This window comes from Xyrauchen texanus, chromosome 40 (assembly GCF_025860055.1).
Source record: "Xyrauchen texanus isolate HMW12.3.18 chromosome 40, RBS_HiC_50CHRs, whole genome shotgun sequence".
Classification (NCBI taxonomy): Eukaryota; Metazoa; Chordata; class Actinopteri; order Cypriniformes; family Catostomidae; genus Xyrauchen; species Xyrauchen texanus.
In genome coordinates this window covers 26,350,201-26,371,260 of record NC_068315.1, presented here as the reverse complement: position 1 = coordinate 26,371,260, position 21,060 = coordinate 26,350,201, and the positions used below count along the sequence as shown (strand labels likewise).

Here is a 21,060-nt window from a genome sequence, read left to right as displayed (position 1 = left end):
TAAATGTTGCCTCAAGCATAGGGCTGAATCCTAAATTACATATTTATAAGTCCCCTTTCTGTTGGTCAGAGTGGATTGGGAAGGGGGTTACTTCACTCGGTGACCTATATGAGAGTGGAGTACTGATATCTTTAGAAAATTTGGTTCAACATTTTAAGATTCTTAGATTCCAGTTCTTAAGGTAATTACAGCTGCGCCACCTGTTCTGTACTATTTTTGGGAGTGGTATTAAAACAATTTTTTTTAAATAGCTTGTACGATCATTTTAAAAGATTAGACAAAGCAATTCATTGCCCAAAAATGCATGTTTGAATGTGTGAAATAACATTTAACAAACCTCTGATTTCACACAGAGTTTAATAGCACAGAGTTTAATAGCATTTTGTTCTTGCCTTATAAGGAAACAAATTTTTATCCATAACAATGTCAATGGAAGGCACTAGTCATACTCTGCTTCTAATATAAGAACCACATTCTGTATAAATATCACTTTTGGTGATATTTATAAAAACATTTATATATTTAAATGCTATGTAAGTTGTGTCACAAATGTATACTTTTAAAAATGTTGTGATATTTTTAGTCATATAAAAGGTTGTCTAAAAGTTTAATGTGCCTGATTTTTCACATTATGACCAGTGTCTTTGAATCTATAATAACTGGATATCAAATTCATACATTCATACAATGCTATGACATAAAATAAAAATAAAATTTAAAATCATTAATGAATCTCTCCATGTATCGTGTGAATTGGGTAGTGGTGGTCTGTAGAAAATTAAATAAAAAATAGATGAGTGGAAAAAAATAAATAAATTGCTCTTACCACAAAAGATACACAAGCTGATACTCAAGAAATTCTGGTCCATCTTTACTTGTCAAACATAGATCTAAAGCATGCATGAGATGAGACATCGAGCTAATATGTGAAAGAATGTCCTGTTGTGCACAAATGCATAAGGGGAGGAAACATCTGACAAAAGAGCAACACACTTGCCAAAGAGGAAATTAGGTTTCAGATAAGCTCAAAATAAATGGAAAGTCATGAGTCAATTTTTTTATTATTATTTTTTTTATTTTAATCTAGCAGTTCATCAACTCTTTGAATATTTAAATGAAATAGAGAGACTGCCAAGAGAGACTTTTAAATAAAACCATTCTGGGAGAGATATCATGTGGTGTACAATTATTGTGTTTCAACATCTGTTTGTTAATGAAAATCACTTGGAAATGTAATGAGGAATTGGACAGTTTAAATCAACAGTATATAAAACCCCCATACTGATGTTCTTGTAACTATGGTGGAAAGAGTTTCTTTATCTAAGTATGGCAGATACAAACAGAACTGTGCATAATGCAATTACATTCATTAGTGCTAGACATGTATGAAATACGTCATGGTTACTGTTGTAACCTCCTTTCCCTGATGGAAGGAACGAGACGTTGTGTTGTTTGTAGTGACACAAGGGGTCTATTCTGAGAGCCTTGCATACCTCTGAACTTGAGAAAAGGCCAATGTCAAGTTGGCAGACAGAATTTGCATGCCCGCCCCAGACATACGGTTATAAAGGGGAGCGGGTGAGCGAATGTCAGATTTTTCACTGACGAGCCAAGAATAAGATTACGGCGCATTACAGTGGTAGGGATAGTGATGTGGCAAGTGGAACACAGCGTCTCATTCCTTCCATCGGGGAACGGAGGATACAACAGTAATCATGACGTTCCCCTTCTGTCACTCACTCGAAGTTGTGTCGATTGTTGTGACAAAAGGGGTCCCACTACAAAACACCATGCACTAACCCGTGTTACGTGGCTGCAGAGCCAGGTGCAAGCAGGCTGTTTGCATGCTAGAAGCAGCTGGGTCGGCTGCACATAACCCTCCCAAATGCCCCAAATAAAAGGTGTCATATACCGCTCTTAGGTTCCAGTACCCGTACAGGAACAGGCGACATGACATGTATGGGAGCCAGCCAGCCAGCCGCGGCCTTTTCTCTCTCTATTTTTCTCATCATAGAGTTACTAGCGGCTGGAGCTATCTTAACGCTACAGATGCGTTGGGGCAGGCGTCCTTTCCTGTTCCTATTCTTTCAGGGGGAAAAGGCCCTGCGGAGACCACGACCTGCCCAGACTGGGGGAGGCAACTTGTGGCTAATACACACGGGGGTTGTCAAGCCACCCATGGACATGGTGCGGTGGTAGATCCTGCCTGATAACGGAGGAGTTGCTACAGACACGGCGACCAGGGGTTAAAGAAGGACTGCCCAAGGGGACGTGGGTCCTGCCAGTGGGGAACCGTACCGCAGAAAATACATCACAGGGAACTATGCCTGTGGAGCCCAAGCCCAACATGGAGCACTGGACTTGTGATGGGTCTGGCGACTTTTTTATCCAAAGCGACTTACAGAGCCCTCCTTAAAGGGACAATCCCCCCAGAGCAACCTGGAGTTAAGTGCCTTGCTCAAGGACACAGTTATGCGGTTTAGACCACTACACCACCACCACTCCGAATCAAGTGGCTCAAAGGGGGGGTCTCTGAAGGCCTGAGAGGACCAATGAGAGATCCCAGGAGAGGAACAGGCTTGGCCGGGAAGGGTTCAACCACTGGGCGCCTCTTAAGGAACCTGATAATCAAGTTGGAGGTCCTTCCTCAGGGGAATTTTCCAGGGAGGTGCTGTCACGAGGAGCGTGAGATCCGAGAACCAGGTCGGAGTGGGCCAGTAAGGACCCACTAAGGTTACCTGTTCCTCGTCCTCCCTGACCTTGCACAGCACCAGTGCAAGAAGGCTCACTGGGGGAAATGCATACTTGTGCAGCCCCCGGGGCCAGCTGTGTGCCAGCATGTCTCGACGGCGGTGAAGCAATAGACAGAGGCCATACAGCACATCTTGCCCCGGCACGGCTCAAGCACTACCAGCTATGCCCCAGCTCGAGCCTACGGCGTAGAGCCCCCTGCAGGAGAACGACGTCCCCCGCTTCTCGGCCGGCCACCAAGACCCCTAAAAGGACTCCCAAGAGTCCCTGAGATGGGCCACCTGAGGAAGGAGCTGACTGCAGGAACCCAGAGCTGGCATACAGACCACTCCCTCCCGTGGAGGGCCGAGGTGAAACTTTTGTTCCATTCTTTTCTGTTCGCCCCACCCAGCATCGGTTGTGGAACCCACATTGTCAAGAAAAGAGGTAAGGAGCAGTGAATAAATCTGTGTCCATGCTAGATGTTAACTAGTCAGAGAGCGAATTGGACTCGATGTCAGACAGTGCTATAGAATGATGTTGCCGTGTTAGCATACTGAAACAGCAATTTGATAGATTGTGAGCAGAGTTATAAAGCAATGGCTGACATGTGATTGGCTAGGAGTTACCCGGCTAATGGTTCGATGATGTACAGCTGCTAGTCGTCCCACTAAAACTACGCTACGCTTACATTTCTAGAAGAGTGGAAGTTGTTATAGCAATAAAGTGTGGGATTAGTCCCTATGGTTTTGAAAATAATGGTTCAATAAGCACATGAATGTTGGTGTTCAGGTATCCACAAACCTTTGGAAATGTAGTATATTCAAGAATTATGAAAAGGCTGGTGTATTGTACCTTAACAAGGACAGCTGTAATGAGTCTTGCAATAACACCTCCAACGACCTCCTTGATGAGACTGGGTTACTCAGACCTCCACAGGAGTATTTACCTTTAAACCAAAAGGTAAAATCTAAACATTTAATCCTTTTTAAAGCATAGAATGAAGTATACCATTTAAAATATTATAAAACATCTGCACTTATCTCAGATTATACATGTAACAATTAGGAGGATGTATTCCCTATAACACACAGCATTTAAAGTTTCTTTTTTCACTGTGGTGTGGTGAAATTAAGGAAAATGTCCATAACAGACCTGTCTGTGGTGACAGCATGAGAGGTAAACATTGGAGCGAGTGTGCTATGAGGACGATCACATACTCCAGTTTTTAGTACTGCTTTTTTCTCAAGTCCCACATCGCAAAAAGAAAAGCAATGAGAAAAGATGAGGTTTACCATCCATTTCACAATTTAATTTGTCAATCAGTTTGAGATTTATTATGAGGGCTTGTTTAAGGACCCGTCAATGAACACCTGCGTCAGACAATTTTTTTTTTTTTAAATAAGCCAGTGGTATACATAGTACACAATACTACAGATATATTTTACAATAATGCCAAGACATTATATTCATTACATAGTTCAATGCTTTTCAATGCTTTGGAGTTGTTGGAGGTACAAAGAATATTTAAATCATATTTTAAGTCTTTACAAAAAAGTGCAAATAGGGGCTTTATAGACATAAATTTACACTTATGTATAAAAAACTAAGAAAAATAAACAGATTAATCAGAAAATATTAACTTAAGTTTTCAAAACTGTGAAAACCAAATAAAACATCTTTGTAAAGCAAAGAAAAACTAGATAAAATAGAGCTACGTACAAACAAACAAAAGTTTCTCCAAAATACTACAGCGTGAACACATTCCCAAAAAAGGTGAGGGGCAGATTAATCTACAGCATTACAGAAGGAGCAAAGTGGATCTATTTCAGGGAGCATGAATATGAGCTTAAATAAAGATTGACTGGGTAAAAATGGTGTAACAGTTTAAAGGACACCTCCTTAACCTTGTTGGTAATTAAATATTTGTGAGGTAAAGACCATACGACCTGCGTCAGACATGCTTGTGTCGCGTCTCGGGTGTGTTGCGTCATAAAAGTAAAATGTTTAGGTCACTGTGTCAAGTTAAATATAGTTTAATACTCAGTCTTTAAACACATCTTGACATCCCTCAGTTCGCATCCTTCAAGTGTTTTGAACGCAAGAACGTAAAGCACGTTTGTGTTGTGTGTCCGCTGAAGGGTTGTTAATGTTTTGTTCACTGTAATAAACTGTGTGTTGCTCACACAGCTGAAATTTCACTTACTGCCCTCTGGAGTAAACAGGTGGTACTACAAGCTTGAATTTCTCAGGAATATCTCAGGAAAGCATTGCGATTAATTGCGTAAATTTTTTTAACGCGTTATTTTTTGTAAAATTAATCGCACGTTATTAAAGCTTTAAATTGACAGCCCTAATTTTTATATAATACCGATTGTGTTTGGCTGAAAGAAGAAAGTCATATACACCTAGCATGGCTTGAGGGTGAGTACATTTTGGGATAATTTTTATTTTTGGGTGAACTAACCCTTTAAATACACATTAATTTCATGGTTACCAGTCCGCTTATTTCTCCTGGCATTGTTTTGTAAAAGGCAAAAATGCACAGTGGTTAACATCTATTTTTGTGTTCCATGGAAGAAAGTCATCTAGGTTTGGAACCATATCAGGGTGAGTAAATGATAAACATTTTTGGGTAAACTATCCCTTTAAATTTGCAGCAATTTCTATTCAATGTCCATTATGCACATTTAGTTATTCTGATCTTATGGAAACAAATGCAAATAGAAAGAGACTGTTGCCAAGTTTTTAACTGATAGAGAGAAAGGAGGAAGACTGCTAACAGAGTTAAGGAAGTTGCCAAACTATAATGGTGTAAAGTGTCAGTTTCGACTTTAGTGACTCTAATTTTACATGTTCCTTTTCCTCAACACTTATTTTTTCCTTAAAGTATTTTTAAGGGGCAACATGATGTATGAATTGTTTTTGTCCATACAATGCAAAGTAATGAGGTTAAAAAAAAAAAACATCTTCAAAAAGCACATCCACACGACTCCATACAACTCATGTGATTTAATCCATGTCTTCTGCAGTGATACGATCACTTTTGGTGAGAAACAGACTAAAATGTAACTCCTTATTCACTATAAATCTTGACATCAGCAGTCACCTTGGCTCGTTCATGAGACAAGCTCATTCAAACTTCCTCAAACTTGACACATGCACAGAGTGCTTTACACATCTACACAGAGTTAAACAGTTAAAATGGTTCAGATGTTTTTGTATACTTTTAAAATGATAAATCTACAATCTATATCCGAAATATTATATGAAATTAATGACTCTTAATTTATTCTTATGGGTGATATGAATTGGGACTGGCTTTCTGGGAACTCTGATTGTATTAAAGGCTTGTGTAATGACTTAAATTTAATGCAACTTATTAATGAACCGACAAGAATAAATCCCAAAGCAGAAATAAAATCTACTCTCTTAGATTTAATCATAACAAACTCAGTTCATAAATATACTTCAACTGCTGTATTTTGTAATGACGTCAGTGACCATTGTGCAGTCGCTTGTGTAAGAAATACAAAAATCCCCAAGGTTAAATCACGCATCATCCTAAAAAGACATCTTCAACATTTTGAACAACAGGCTTTTCTGCATGATTTGTATCATAGTGATCTCAGCAGGGTGTCTTTGTTTTCGGATGCTGAAATGGCATGGGATTTTTTTCATTCAAATTTCATTTCCATTGTAAATAAATATGCACAAATCAAAAAGTTTAGGATCAGTGGTAAGGACAACCACTGGTTCTCAGACAGCCTATCAGAGTTAATCTGTTTGAGAAATAAAATGTGGGCACAAGCTAGATTCTCCAACTCTTCTGCTGACTGGACTGCATTTAGAACTGTAAGAAACAAGTGTACTTTGATGATTAGAAAGTCCAAATCTGAGTTTTATTTGAAGTCAATCACAGAAAACTTAAACAACCCTTTAAAGTTTTGGAAATCAGTTAAATCTTTGTCGGGTGCATGTGTGACCTCAAACCTCCCTGAACAGATTCTCATTCGTTCAGATGAAATAAAAGACAAAGCAGTCATAGTCAACCAGTTTAATAAACACTTTATTCAGGCTGGATTCATATTTAACCAAACCGTAAATAAATCTGTCCCATGTCCTACCTGTTATGTTTACCTTGTCTTGTTTCACTGTTGCCCTTTTTGTTTACCATTTTTGTCACTTTTGCACTCAATAGGTTCACTTTTGTCCCTTGTTTAGCTCCACTGTCTCACTAGTCTGTTGTTAAAAGAACTACACTTCCCAGTATCCACCGGTCATCACTCCCTGTGTATTTAAGCCCTGCTTCTTGTTCTCTCCTTGTCTGTCGTTGAGTGTTGTTAGCCTGGTGTGTTTTCCCTGCCCGAGTTCTCTGTATTTTAGTTTCCTGTTTCCCCATTGTGGGTTTTTCTTTTGTGTTTATTTGTTTATTTGATCTTTCAATAAAGTCAACTGCGTTTGGATCCGCACCTCCTCGTCTGCCTCGCTGCTCATTCATAACAGAACGACAGACCACTATGGATCCAGCGGTTCAACGAGCGAATTACGACCTGCTCTGCTTGAAACAAGAAGACCGCCCTATAGAGGACCACATCCGCGACTTCCTTAAGCTGGCGAGTATTTCGGATTTCCCGGACTCCTGTCTGGTGGTCTTCTTCAGGGGCAATCTGCACCCCGCACTGAAGGAGCGGCTGCCACAGGCGACGCGTGGCTGGACCCTCCGCGACTTCCTGGTGGCGACCCTACTGGTGTGCAACTCACCGCTCGCGGTGGGCGTTGCTGAGAAGGACCCTGCCTCACCGTCCACAGTGGTGTCTCTTCAGCCACCCCGGCGCCCCCTGTAACACCAACTCCACCTGTCAACGAGGTCACTCTCACGTCTGTCGTCTTCCACGAGCCAGCGCGGCCCTCTTCGTCTGCCTGGAGGAGGGAGAGAAGACGGGCTTCCGCCTTCCGGCCCACGCCTGCCCCGGTCTTCGAGCCAGAGCCCACGCCTGCCCCGGTCTTCGAGCCAGAGCCCACGCCTTCCACGGTCAGCGAGCCTGTGCCCACGCCTTCCACGGTCAGCGAGCCAGCATCCACGCCTTCCACGGTGAGCGAGCCAGCACCCACGCCTGTCACGGTGAGCGAGCCAGCGCCTACGCATGTCACTGTGAGCGAGCCAGCGCCTACGCATGTCACTGTGAGCGAGCCTGTCGCCTCAGAAGTCAGTGAGCCAGTGCCTGTTGCTTCAGAGGTCAGTGAGCCAGCGCCTGTCGCCTCGACCGTCCTTGAGCCAGCGCCTGTAGCCTCGACCGTCCCTGAGCCAGCGCCTGTAGCCTCGACCGTCCCTGAGCCAGCGCCTGTAGCCTCTACCGTCCCTGAGCCAGCGCCTGTAGCCTCGACCGTCCCTGAGCCAGCCCTGTAGCCTCGACCGTCCAAGAGCCAGCACCAGTAGCCATGACCGTCCAAGAGCCAGCGTCAGTAGCCATCAGAGATGGGACCAAGTCACACATGTTCAAGTCTCAAGTAAGTCTCAAGTCTTAACCTTCAAGTCTCAAGTAAGTCCCAAGTATTTTTTTCTTGGGCAAGTCAAGTCAAGTCAAGTCACAGGCTATGTCAAGTCAAGTCCAAGTCAAGTCACAGGCTATGTCAAGTCAAGTCCAAGTCAAGTCACCTTATTATTGTAATTTTACCTGCAGAATCTGATCATAATAAAGTGAAAAGACAAGATATAAGTAACTGTCAGTAAATTACAATACTCATGTTCAGTAAAATACATCATGGAATCAAACAAAATTGTAACTTCATAAAATTATTTATTTTTCACTTCTGCCAACAGTGTTTGAAATGTTTTAAATTTTCAACATTGAGTCCATAAAACAAATAACAGCTTAACATCCAACAGACTCCTCTCTGAACACCTCCCTCTCTCTCAAACACATTAAACTTTGTTACATTTCTCCTCTCTCACACACTCTCTCTCACACACACTCTCTCACACACACACTCTCTCTCACACACACCCACACTCCCACACACTCTCTCTCCCACACTCCCACACCCACACTCACTCATTCACTCTCGCGCTCACACACACACACACACACACACACACTCACTCTCGCGCTCACACACACACACACTCACTCTCGCACTCACACACACACACACACACACACTCACTCACTCTCGCGCTGTCACACTCCCACACCCACACTCACTCACTCACTCACTCACACAGAGTATATCCATAAGCCTATTTTTGCAATGTCTGTGAGTGGGAAACGTTGAGGTACCAGCGCGCGTGAACGTCATGGCAACGTACAAAACAAAGTACCTCGCACGGGAAACACTTAACGTAAATGCGCGTAACTAACGTAAATCAAGCAGGCTAGTATGCAGCATAAGCCACGAAGTGTTGGCGAAATAAAAAATTAATGGACAGATTTTTTTCCCAGAAAACTTCTTGCACAAAATAAATTCAAGCACTTTCAAGGACCTGTATCTATGTATGTTTATTTTAAAGAACTTTCCAGGGCCTTGAATTTTATTTTTCAGATTCACAATCTTTCAAAGATTTCAAGGACCCGTGGGAACCCTGCTATTATTACATTAGCTAACTACCAACTAACCAGATATAATTAACAAATTGACAAGCACTTACTGGGCAGAATGGCTCTTCAAATGGCGGATCGAAATTGGAGGTTGTCATCTGGCTGTCCGCGATCTTAACGTTGCATGTCTTGCAAAGCGCTGTTCGTCTTTTGCCATCTTGATAATAATTTTTGAAGCCGAAGCGATGACCCTCGGTAACGTTACCCCTCCGGCTGACATGTTGATGTGTTATCTGATCTAAGTGGGCGTGGTGTGCGTAAGGTACGAGAGGGCATGGCTGATGATAGCCTATAGTGTCGTGATCCAGTCATGACAAAACTATTCTCAGCCTGCGCTCCAGCTGGATCAACTTTATTTTTTAAATAATTTATATATTTTATATTCAAACTGAAACATGATGTGATTAACACTCAAGTCATTCAAGTCTTCGTGTCTCAAGTCAAGTCAAGTCCCGAGTCTTTAACTTCCAAGTCCGAGTCAAGTCTCAAGTATTTTATTTTTTGTCAAGTCAAGTCACAAGTCATAAAAATAGTGACTCGAGTCGACTCGAGTCCAAGTCACCAAGTCACAAGTCCCCATGTCTGGTAGCCATGACCGTCCAAAGGCCAGCACCAGTGGTCGCGCCCGTCCAAGAGTCAGCTCCGCCTTCCGAGCTTCCCAGTGCTCCGCCTTCCGAGCTTCCCAGAGCTCCGCCTTCCGAGCTTCCTAGTACTCTGCCTTCCGAGCTTTCCAGAGCTCCGCCTTCCGAGCTTCCTAGTACTCTGCCTTCCGAGCCTTACGAGCTTTCCAGAGCTCCGCCTTCCGAGCTTCCTAGTACTCTGCCTTCCGAGCCTTCCGAGCTTTCCAGAGCTCCGCCTTCCGAGCTTCCTAGTACTCTGCCTTCCGAGCTTCCTAGAGCTCTGTCCTCCGAGCTTCCCGAGTTTTCCAGAGCTCCGCCCCCCAAGCCTCCCAGGGCTCCGTCTCTCAAGTCTCTCGAGTCTTCCAGGGCTCCTCCTCCCAAGCCTCCCAGGGCTCCGCCTCTCATGTCTCTCGAGCCTCTCGAGCCTTCCAGGGCTCTGCCTCTCAAACCTCTCGAGCCTTCCAGGGCTCCTCCTCCCGAGCCTCCTAGGGCTCCGCCTCTCAAGTCTCTCGAGTCTTCCAGGGCTCCTCCTCCCGAGCCTCCCAGGGCTCCGCCTCTCAAGCCTCTCGAGCCTTCCAGGGCTCCGCCTCTCAAACCTCTCGAGCCTTCCAGGGCTCCTCCTCCCGAGCCTCCTAGGGCTCCGCCTCTCAAGTCTCTCGAGTCTTCCAGGGCTCCGTCTCTCAAGTCTCCCGAGCTTTCCAGAGCTCCTCCTCCCGAGCATCCTGGGGCTCCGCCTCTCAAGCCCCTTGAGCTTTCCAGGGCTCCGCCTCTCAAGTCTCTCGAGCCTCTCGAGCCTTCTAGTGCTCCGCCTCTCAAGCCCCTCGAGCCTTCCAGGGCTCCTCCTCTCAAGTCTCTCGAGCCTCTCGAGCCTTCCAGTGCTCCGCCTCAAGTCTCTCGAGCCTTCCAGGGCTCCGCCTCTCAAGCCTCTCGAGCCTTCCAGGGCTCCGCCTCCCAAGTCTCTTGAGTCTTCCAGGGCTCCGTCTCTCAAGTCTCCCGAGCTTTCCAGAGCTCCTCCTCCCGAGCCTCCTGGGGTTCCGCCTCTCAAGCCCCTTGAGCCTTCCAGGGCTCCGCCTCTCAAGTCTCTCGAGCCTTCCAGTGCTCCGCCTCTCAATTCTCTCGAGCCTCTCGAGCCTTCCAGGGCTCCGCCTCTCAAGCCTCTCGGGCCTTCCAGGGCTCCGCCTCCCAAGTCTCTCGAGTCTTCTAGGGCTCCGCCCCTCAAGCTTCTCGAGCCTACCAGGGCTCCGCCCCTCAAGCCTCTCGAGCCTACCAGGGCTCCGCCCCTCAAGCCTCTCGAGCCTTCTAGGGCTCCGCCTCCTATGGCCCAGCCTCCTACGGCTCCGCCACCCGAGCCTCCTACGGCTCCGCCTCCCACGGCTCTGCCTCTCGAGCCACCTACAGCTCAACCTTCCTCGGCTCCACCTCCGAAGCCTTCCAGCTCACCGCCTGAAGAACCTCCTACGGCGCCACCTCCCTCGGCCCCGCCGCAAGAGCCACCCTCGGCTCCGCCTCCGGAGCCTCCCTCAGCCTCGCCTCCGGCGCCCCTCCCGGCTCTGCCTCCAAAGCCTCCCTCAGCCTCGCCTCCGGCGCCTCCTAGTTCCTTCCCGGCTCCGCCTCTCCCGGCTCCGCCTCTCCCGGCTCGGCCTCCTGGGCCTCCCTCGGCTCCGCCTCCTGGGCCTCCCTCGGCTCCGCCTCCTGGGCCTCCCTCGGCTCTGCCTCCTAAGCCCCCCACGGTCCTGCCTACGCCTCCTTCGGCGCCGCCTCCTACGGCGCCGGTCCTCCTTGGCTCCGCCTCACGCGGCTCCGCTGGTCCCTATCCGGCGGCCACCACCCAGGTCCCCCAAGCCTACCCTACATAAGGGAAGCCAAGTCAAACCAAGTGAAAAATCCAAAAATTTCATAAAATAGGTGGTTAATAGCCCATTGTGATATGGGAACGTGTCCGAGGGTCCCTGTACCCTGCGCGCCAGCCTCAGAAAATTTTTCGGGGCCCCGGGGCGGGCGCCCGTTCGTTCGGGGGGTCCGACGGGGAAGGTCTGTGACGTGGAGGACCACCTCGGGCGCAGCGGACCCCCGCCACGGGCATTTAAAGGAAGACCCCCGAATATAGCCTCTCCAGTGCAGTTCAGCCTTTACCCACGTGAGGGCGGCCTCACGTCCCACCTCTGACTCGGTTGAATGGGCGCCTTCTCCATTCATATCGATGGCAATCGGGCGCCTCTCGGGGCAGGGCTCTCCCTTGTTCCATTTGTTGAAATGTGTTCTCTTAATGGGGGAGTGGGACGCAATGCCCCCTGAAGACCCCCACGGACCCCTGTGCCACCCTGGGGGGGGCGGGGCTGTCCACGGACCCATTATCATCCCCCTGACCCACTATTTTACCCAAACTGACCAGTGAGACCCCCTGACCACCCTGGGGGGGGCGGGGCTGTCCATGGACCCATTATCCTCCCCCTGACCCACTATTTTACCCAAACTGACCAGTGAGACCCCCTGACCACCCTGGGGGGGGTGGGGCTGTCCACGGACCCATTATCATCCCCCTGACCCACTATTTTTCCAAAAGTGACCAATGAGACCCCTTGACCACCCTGAGAGGGCGGGGCTGTCCACGGACCCACTATATGCCCACTAACCATCTATTTTGCACACAAACTGAGTCAACCAACAGACTAACTATCCATTAGCAATTAATTGTATAGCTGTATGTCCACCAACACACTAACTGTCCATTCATTTGACTGTAAGTGGGACCACCCACGTACAATTTATTCAACAGGCTATCTGCACATTAGCAATTGATTGTATGTCCACCAACAGACTAACTGCCCATTCATTTGACTATAGAAACATACATACATAGACATATATTGGACATATTGAGAACTGCACTGTGCAAAAGTGCTAAAAAGTGGAATTCTTAGCAAAGAATCACAGACAGGGATTGCTGAGATCCCACATACAATTTGTCCCATTAAACTGATTGTAATTGGGACCCACATTAAATTTTTGGGATGTGTATCTCAGCTCTAGACAGACTTGGGAAGCTGAAACTTGTATTTCTGTTGTTCTCCAAGCCTCCTCTATCTATGGTATCAATTTCATTAAGATCGGAGGATGTCGAAAAATTCGTACATACACCTTTAAAGATTTGGAAGTGCAAATTTCGACTTCCTCAGATTTTCTTGAAACTCACAAGATAGAAAGAGGAGGCTTGGAGAAGCACAGAAAAAGAGGTTTGAGCACAAAAAGTCTGTCCAGAGCTGAGATCTGGACATCCAACATGCAATTTATTTGCATTGTCTGAAATCATCACTTTTTGGACATGTTTTTTTTAACTCCTGGATCACATTTTTGACTTAAAAATCACATTTAGGTGACTCTAGGACTCCCCCTGAACATCATAAGCCCTTCAAAACATAAAAATTCCACTGACAACGGAACCTTCATTTCTGTGAATGGGTCAAATTGGTGTTTGGATATGCATATCTCAGCTCTGGAGAGACTTGGGAAGCTGAAACTTGTATTTCTGTTCTTCTCCAAGCCTCCTCTATCTATGGTATAAATTTCATTAAGATCGGAGGATGTCGAAAATTTAGTGTGTACCCCTTTAAGGATTTGAGAGTTCAAATTTCGACGTCCTCAGATTTTCTTGAAACTCACAAGATAGAAAGAGGAGGCTGAGATTAGGACAGAAACACAAGTTTCAGCTTCCTAAGTCTGTCCAGAGCTGAGATCTGGACATCCCACATGCAATTTATTTGCATTGTCTGAAATCATCACTTTTTGGACATGGTTTTTTTAACTCCTGGATCAAATTTTTGACTTAAAATCACATTTAGGTGACTGTAGGACTCCCCCTGAACATCATAAGCCCTTCAAAACATCAAAATTCCACTGACCATGAAACCTTCATTTCTGTGAATGGGTCAAATTGGAGTTGGGATATGCATATCTCAGCTCTGGAGAGACTTTGGAAGCTGAAACTTGTATTTCTGTTGTTCTCCAAGCCTCCTCTATCTATGGTATCAATTTCATTAAGATCGGAGGATGTCGAAAAATTCGTGCATACACCTTTAAGGATTTGGAAGTTCAAATTTCGACGTCCTCAGATTTTCTTGAAACTCACAAGATAGAAAGAGGAGGCTGAGATTAGGACAGAAACACAAGTTTCAGCTTCCTAAGTCTGTCCAGAGCTGAGATCTGGACATCCCACATGCAATTTATTTGCATTGTCTGAAATCATCACTTTTTGGGCATGGTTTTTTTAACTCCTGGATCAAATTTTTGACTTAAAATCACATTTAGGTGACTGTAGGACTCCCCCTGAACATCATAAGCCCTTCAAAACATAAAAATTCCACTGACAACGGAACCTTCATTTCTGTGAATGGGTCAAATTGGTGTTTGGATATGCATATCTCAGCTCTGGAGAGACTTGGGAAGCTGAAACTTGTATTTCTGTTCTTCTCCAAGCCTCCTCTATCTATGGTATAAATTTCATTAAGATCGGAGGATGTCGAAAATTTAGTGTGTACCCCTTTAAGGATTTGAGAGTTCAAATTTCGACGTCCTCAGATTTTCTTGAAACTCACAAGATAGAAAGAGGAGGCTGAGATTAGGACAGAAACACAAGTTTCAGCTTCCTAAGTCTGTCCAGAGCTGAGATCTGGACATCCCACATGCAATTTATTTGCATTGTCTGAAATCATCACTTTTTGGACATGGTTTTTTTAACTCCTGGATCAAATTTTTGACTTAAAATCACATTTAGGTGACTGTAGGACTCCCCCTGAACATCATAAGCCCTTCAAAACATCAAAATTCCACTGACCATGAAACCTTCATTTCTGTGAATGGGTCAAATTGGAGTTGGGATATGCATATCTCAGCTCTGGAGAGACTTGGGAAGCTGAAACTTTTATTTCTGTTGTTCTCCAAGCCTCCTCTTTCTATAGTATCAATTTCATTAAGATCGGAGGATGTCGAAAAATTCGTGCATACACCTTTAAGGATTTGGAAGTGCAAATTTCGACTTCCTCGGATTTTCTTGAAACTTACAAGACAGAAAGAGGAGGCTGAGATTAGGACAGAAACACAAGTTTCAGCTTCCTAAGTCAATCCAGAGCTGAGATCTGGACATCCCACATGCAATTTGTCCCATTCGGAGAAATAAAGGTTTCGTGGTCAGTGACAGTTTTTTGTTTTGAAGGGCTCAGGTTGATCAGGGGGCTTCACTGAGTCACCTAAATGTGATTTTAAGTCATAAATTTGATCCAGGAGTTAAAACAAACCATGTCCAAAAAGTGATGATTTCAGCCAATGCAAATAAATGGCAAGTGGGTACACCCACTTCCAATCAACTAAATGGGTCAAAAATCATCACTTGGTGGACTTCATTTTTATAACTCCAGGATCACATTTTTGACTTAAAATCACATTTAGGTGACTCTGTGAAGCCCCCTGAAACACATAAGCCCTTCGAATTTGTGTATTCTGTACAGAATACGCAAATACAACATGTTTATGCAACTTACAACTCATAAACATGCATCATTTGCCTAAAAAATGAAAGTGTCCATAAGCATTTTGTCCTATGGAGACTCAACAGCAGGTTTATGGGCTATTCATTTGAAACACTTAACATTTACATGCAGTTTTATTGACAAAATCCCTTTGGCAGCACTCAGAATACACAATACAACAAGTTGATGCAACTATCAACTCGTAAACATGCACAATTAGCTTCAGAGTGAGACTCAAAGGTCAATGATTAATCATTACCATTGTAATTGTCTTATAGTTGGAGAACCATTGAATCTGGCTTGAAAATGGAGATGGGGGAGGGATCCAAATACAAGCCAAAACATGCAATTGAGGTTGGAGTGGGGAAACAGTATGCTTTATTATGTTCCTTTATGAAATAGGACTCAACTCAGCCTAATATAACAAGCTGATGCAACTATCAACTCATAAACATGCACAATGAGCATAAAAATGAATTCCCACGAGCCATGCATTTGGTCCCATTCAAACAAATTGGAAGTGGGCACTTCCTGTATGATTCGGTGAAAAAAGCCTTGAATCATATGCCAGCAACTTCAGCCGTCGAGTACTCCTTCCTGAGGCCTTCAGATACAACATGTAACGAATTCAAGTCCCTCGGTGTTAAGCAAGTACTTTAAAAAAAATCAAGAAAAATATTCCTGAAAACTGATTGTCACGTTACACACATTAGTCAGCCAATGAAGCACTTAACAAAGTCATTCAGACTTGAACCTTTTCACAGTGACTAAGGGCCCCTGAGAAGCTACAGATTTCCATTTGGAGCCATTTGGACCTTTCCAAGTCATGTCCACGGTCCCGCTGTGAAAATGAATGGTACAAATGGTAATTGGGATTGCTCTTCCCGATGTCCCAAAGACCCCAGATTCCGCACGGTGACACGTCAAGGGCCCCTTATCGACATACTAAGAGGACTAAGGCCTAGGGTGCAAAAAAGTATTTTTCATTAATTTCAACAGATCTCTCTGCCTGTCACAGGAATCAATGAGACAGGCTGCATTTTGGGCCTGTGTGCGACAGTCCGTTCATCGGAGCCTTTAATACTCAGCAATCCCCCAGGGCTTCCAAACTCTAGGACCTGACTCGGGGGCCCCTGGCGATCGAATATCTGAAATTTCGAGGTCCTGCGACATCGGTAACCCCCTTTTCTAGACGTCCCACTATCCCTTTGAATCCATGCATTTTTCACAACGTGTTTGTGGACAACGTCCCTAAATGGCCCAAATGAATGGAAAATAAGGTCGAAAGGTCACGAGACTCTCCACGCTGTCTAAGGGCACCCCGACGATGCGCATATGTCGTTTTTGAGTCGTTTGGACCTTTCGGTGCCCCGTCCATCGACCCCTCGTTGAAAACGAATGAAACGAATGGCACGTGGGCTTTTTCTAGAAAGCTCCCCCAGCCCCCAAATTCCACACGGCGGTAGCCTGACGTCCCCCGAAACACATACCGAGAGCACGTGGCTCTAGAAAAAAGGAAAGGTTTTTTGGGGGAGTTTGTGCAAGATTCCCTCAAAATCCTTTTGCACTTAAAGCTTGAAAGAGCCTCTTGAAGGATGAGAGGCCACTAGGGTTAGGCTTTGAATATAAGCTCAGGAAGGTTCTAGAGACCCCAAACTTTGGTTCCTGATTCGTGGGGACCGGACGCCATGGATCGGGAGTTTCGAGAGCCTGCAACCTTTTGACCCCTCTTTTCCAGACGTCCCACTATCCCTTTGAATCCATGCATTTTTCACAACGTGTTTGTGGACAACGTCCCTAAATGGCCCAAATGAATGGAAAATAAGGTCGAAAGGTCACGAGACTCTCCACGCTGTCTAAGGGCACCCCGACGATGCGCATATGTCGATTTCGAGTCGTTCGGACCTTTCGGAGCCCCGTCCGCCAACCCCTCGTTGAAAACGAATGAAACGAATGGCACGTGGGCTTTTTCTAGAAAGCTCCCCCAGCCCCCAAATTTCACACGGCGGTAGCCTGACGCCCCCCGAAACACATACCGAGAGCACGTGGCTCTAGAAAAAGGAAAGGTTTTTGGGGGGAGTTTGTGCAAGATTCCCTCAAAATCCTTTTGCACTTAAAGCTTGAAAGAGCCTCTTGAAGGATGAGAGGCCACTAGGGTTAGGGTTTGAATATAAGCTCAGGAAGGTTCTAGAGACCCCAAACTTTGGTTCCTGATTCGTGGGGACCGGACGCTTGCGGATCGGGAGTTTCGAGAGCCTGCAACCTTTTGACCCCTCTTTTCCAGACGTCCCACTATCCCTTTGAATCCATGCATTTTTCACGTGTTTGTGGACAACGTCCCTAAATGGCCCAAATGAATGGAAAATAAGGTCGAAAGGTCACGAGACTCTCCACGCTGTCTAAGGGCACCCCGACGATGCGCATATGTCGATTTCGAGTCGTTCAGACCTTTCGGAGCCCCGTCCGCCAACCCCTCGTTGACAACGAATGAAACGAATGGCACGTGGGCTTTTTCTAGAAAGCTCCCCCAGCCCCCAAATTTCACACGGCGGTAGCCTGACGCCCCCCGAAACACATACCAAGAGCACGTGGCTCTAGAAAAAAGGAAAGGTTTTTTGGGGGCGTTTGTGCAAGATTCCCTCAAAATCCATATGCACTTAAAGCTTGAAAGAGCCTCTTGAAGGATGAGAGGCCACTAGGGTTAGGGTTTGAATATAAGCTCAGGAAGGTTCTAGAGACCCCAAACTTTGGTTCCTGATTCGTGGGGACCGGACGCTCTCGGTTCGGGAGTTTCAAGAGCCTGCGACCTTTTGACCCCTCTTTTCCAGACGTCCCACTATCCCTTTGAATCCATGCATTTTTCACAACGTGTTTGTGGACAACGTCCCTAAATGGGCCAAATGAATGGAAAATAAGGTCGAAAGGTCACGAAACTCACCACGCTGTCTAAGGACGCCCTGACGACGCGCATATGTCGTTTTTGAGTCGTTTGGACCTTTCGGTGCCCCGTCCATCGACCCGTTGTAGAAAATGAATGAAATTAATGGCAGATGGACTTTTTCTAGAAAGCTCCTCTGGGCCCCAAACTTCACGTGCTGGTAGTCCGGGGCCCCAAGCTGTCAGTATTAAAAGCGCAATTCTCTAGAAAGAATTTTTTTCCCATTTTTTTTTGGCTTGAATGCGAGAATCAACCTCACAGGCTTTTTGCTCTCAAAGCCAGAAAGAGCCTCTTGCATGTGCAAAGTCATTTGGGTGTTCATTTAAGGTCTAGAGCTGAAAGAGTGCATTCGGAAAATGTCTAGAGCTTCCAAATTTTAGGCACTGATTTGGGGGCCCCTGGGGATCCAGAATCCCAAATTTCGAGGTCCTGCGACCTTTTGACCTCTTTTTACAAGAAATCCCACTTGCCCATTGAACCAATGCAATTCTACAGCAGTTTCGTGTACAGGGTTAAAATTGATGTTCAGACCCAGGGGCTTCGAATGCTTCATTGTTGGGCCCTCAGAAACAACCTATTAAAAAGGTGTGTCCCTCAGAGTTAAGGAAGTACTTTAAAAAAAATCAAGAAAAATATTAGAGGAAAATGTTTGTCACATTACACACATTAGTCATCCAGTTAAGCACTTAACGAAGCCATTGGGACTTGAAACTTTGTCCACTGACTAGGGGGCTCCCTGTGAAGCTACTGATATCAATTTGGAGTCGTTTGGAGCTTTCGGAGTCGTGTACACGGTCCCGCTGTGAAAATGAATGGTACAAATGGTCAGTGGGACGTGTTCTAACGTTGCACCCTGAGCTCCAACGGACCCCAAATTTCACACGGTGACACGTCAAAAGCCCCTTATCGACATACTAAGAGGACTAAGGTCTAGGATGTAAAAAGTATTTTTCATTATTTTCAACAGATCTCTCTGCCTGTCACAGGAATCAATGAGACAGGCTGCATTTTAGGCCTGTGTGCAACAGTACATTCATCAGAGGTTTTAATACTTAGCAAGCCCCCAGGGCCTCCAAAATGTAGGACCTGAATCGGGGCCCCTGACGATCGAATATCTGAAATTTCCAGGTTCTGCGCCCTTCGGAACCTCCTTTTCTAGACGTCCCGCTTGCCCATTGAACCAATGCAATTCTACAGCGGTTTCGTGTACGGGGTTAAAATTGATGCTCAGACCCGGGGGCTTCGAATGCTTCATTGTTGGGCCCTCAGAAACAACCTATTAAAAAGGTGTGTCCCTCAGAGTTAAGGAAGTACTTTAAAAAAATCAAGAAAAATATTAGAGGAAAATGTTTGTCACATTACACACATTAGTCATCCAATTAAGCACTTAACGAAGCCATTGGGACTTGAAACTTTGCCCACTGACTAGGGGGGTCCCTGTGAAGCTACTGATATCAATTTGGAGTCATTTGGAGCTTTCGGAGTCGTGTACACGGTCCCGCTGTGAAAATGAATGGTACAAATGGTCAGTGGGACGTGTTCTAACGTTGCACCCTGAGCTCCAACGGACCCCAAATTTCACACTGTGACACGTCAAAAGCCCCTTATCGACATACTAAGAGGACTAAGGTCTAGGATGTAAACAAGCATTTTTCATTATTTTCAACAGATCTCTCTGCCTGTCACAGGAATCAATGAGACAGGCTGCATTTTAGGCCTGTGTGCAACGCTACATTCATCAGAGGTTTTAATACTTAGCAAGCCCCAAGGGCCTCCAAAATTTAGGACCTGGCTCAGGGGCCCCTGAGAAGCTACTGTTGTCAATTTGGAGCCGTTCGGACCTTTCGGGATCGTGTACACGGACCCGCTGTGTAAATACAATGTACAAATTGTACGTGGGATGTGCTCTAACTTTGCTCCCCGAGCTCCGACGGAGCCGAAATTTCACTCGGTTGCACACCTGGTGCCCCTCTATCACATACTAAGAGGGCAGACACCTCCTGCCATTCTTTTTTTTTCACCTTCAAAATATGCCATTTCGAGGGTGTGGGCGGGCACCCCGGCCACCAAACGCGTGGCCCGTGAAATCCCAGAGCGTAAAAACCTATTTGGGAAAAACAGTTGGTCAGGGGGATGATAATGGGTCCGTGGACAGCCCCGCCCCCCCTGGGTGGTCTGGGGGTCTCACTGGTCACTTTTGGAAAAATAGTGGGTCAGGGGGATGATAATGGGTCCGTGGACAGCCCTGCCCCGGGTGGTCAGGGGGTCTCATTGGTCACTTTTGGAAAAATAGTGGGTCAGGGGGATGATAATGGTTCCGTGGACAGCCCCGCCCCCCCCAGGGTGGTCAGGGGGTCTCATTGGTCACTTTTGGAAAAATAGTGGGTCAGGGGGATGATAATGGGTCCATGGACAGCCCCGCCCCCCCAGGGTGGTCAGGGGGTCTCACTGGTCAGTTTGGGTAAAACAGTGGGTCAGGGGGATGATAATGGGTCCGTGGACAGCCCCGCCCCCCCAGGGTGGCACAGGGGGTCTCACTGGTCACTTTTGGAAAAATAGTGGGTCAGGGGGATGATAATGGGTCCGTGGACAGCCCGCCCCCCGGGTGGTCAGGGGGTCTCATTGGTCACTTTTGGAAAAATAGTGGGTCA

At 45.9% G+C, this 21,060-nt stretch overlaps 1 protein-coding gene across 2 annotated transcripts in view; it reads right to left on the bottom strand.

Annotated features, from left to right (window-relative positions):
* Window positions 1–4,295, bottom strand: part of LOC127633251 (integrin alpha-M-like) — a 47,310-nt gene extending 43,015 nt beyond the window's left edge. Inside the window, exons 1-2 of one of the 2 annotated variants that reach the window (XM_052112203.1) lie at window positions 3,886–4,295; window positions 3,586–3,679 (exon numbers count right to left, since the gene is read on the bottom strand). Coding sequence is in view for 1 of the 2 variants with exons in the window: in XM_052112202.1 (XP_051968162.1) it covers window positions 827–869 (43 nt within the window). In the remaining variant the exon portion in view is untranslated. Of the gene's footprint in view, window positions 1–826; window positions 968–3,585; window positions 3,680–3,885 lie in introns of those variants that run through there. The other variant, XM_052112202.1, reaches the window with a different exon arrangement.
* Window positions 4,296–21,060: the final 16,765 nt, after the last annotated feature.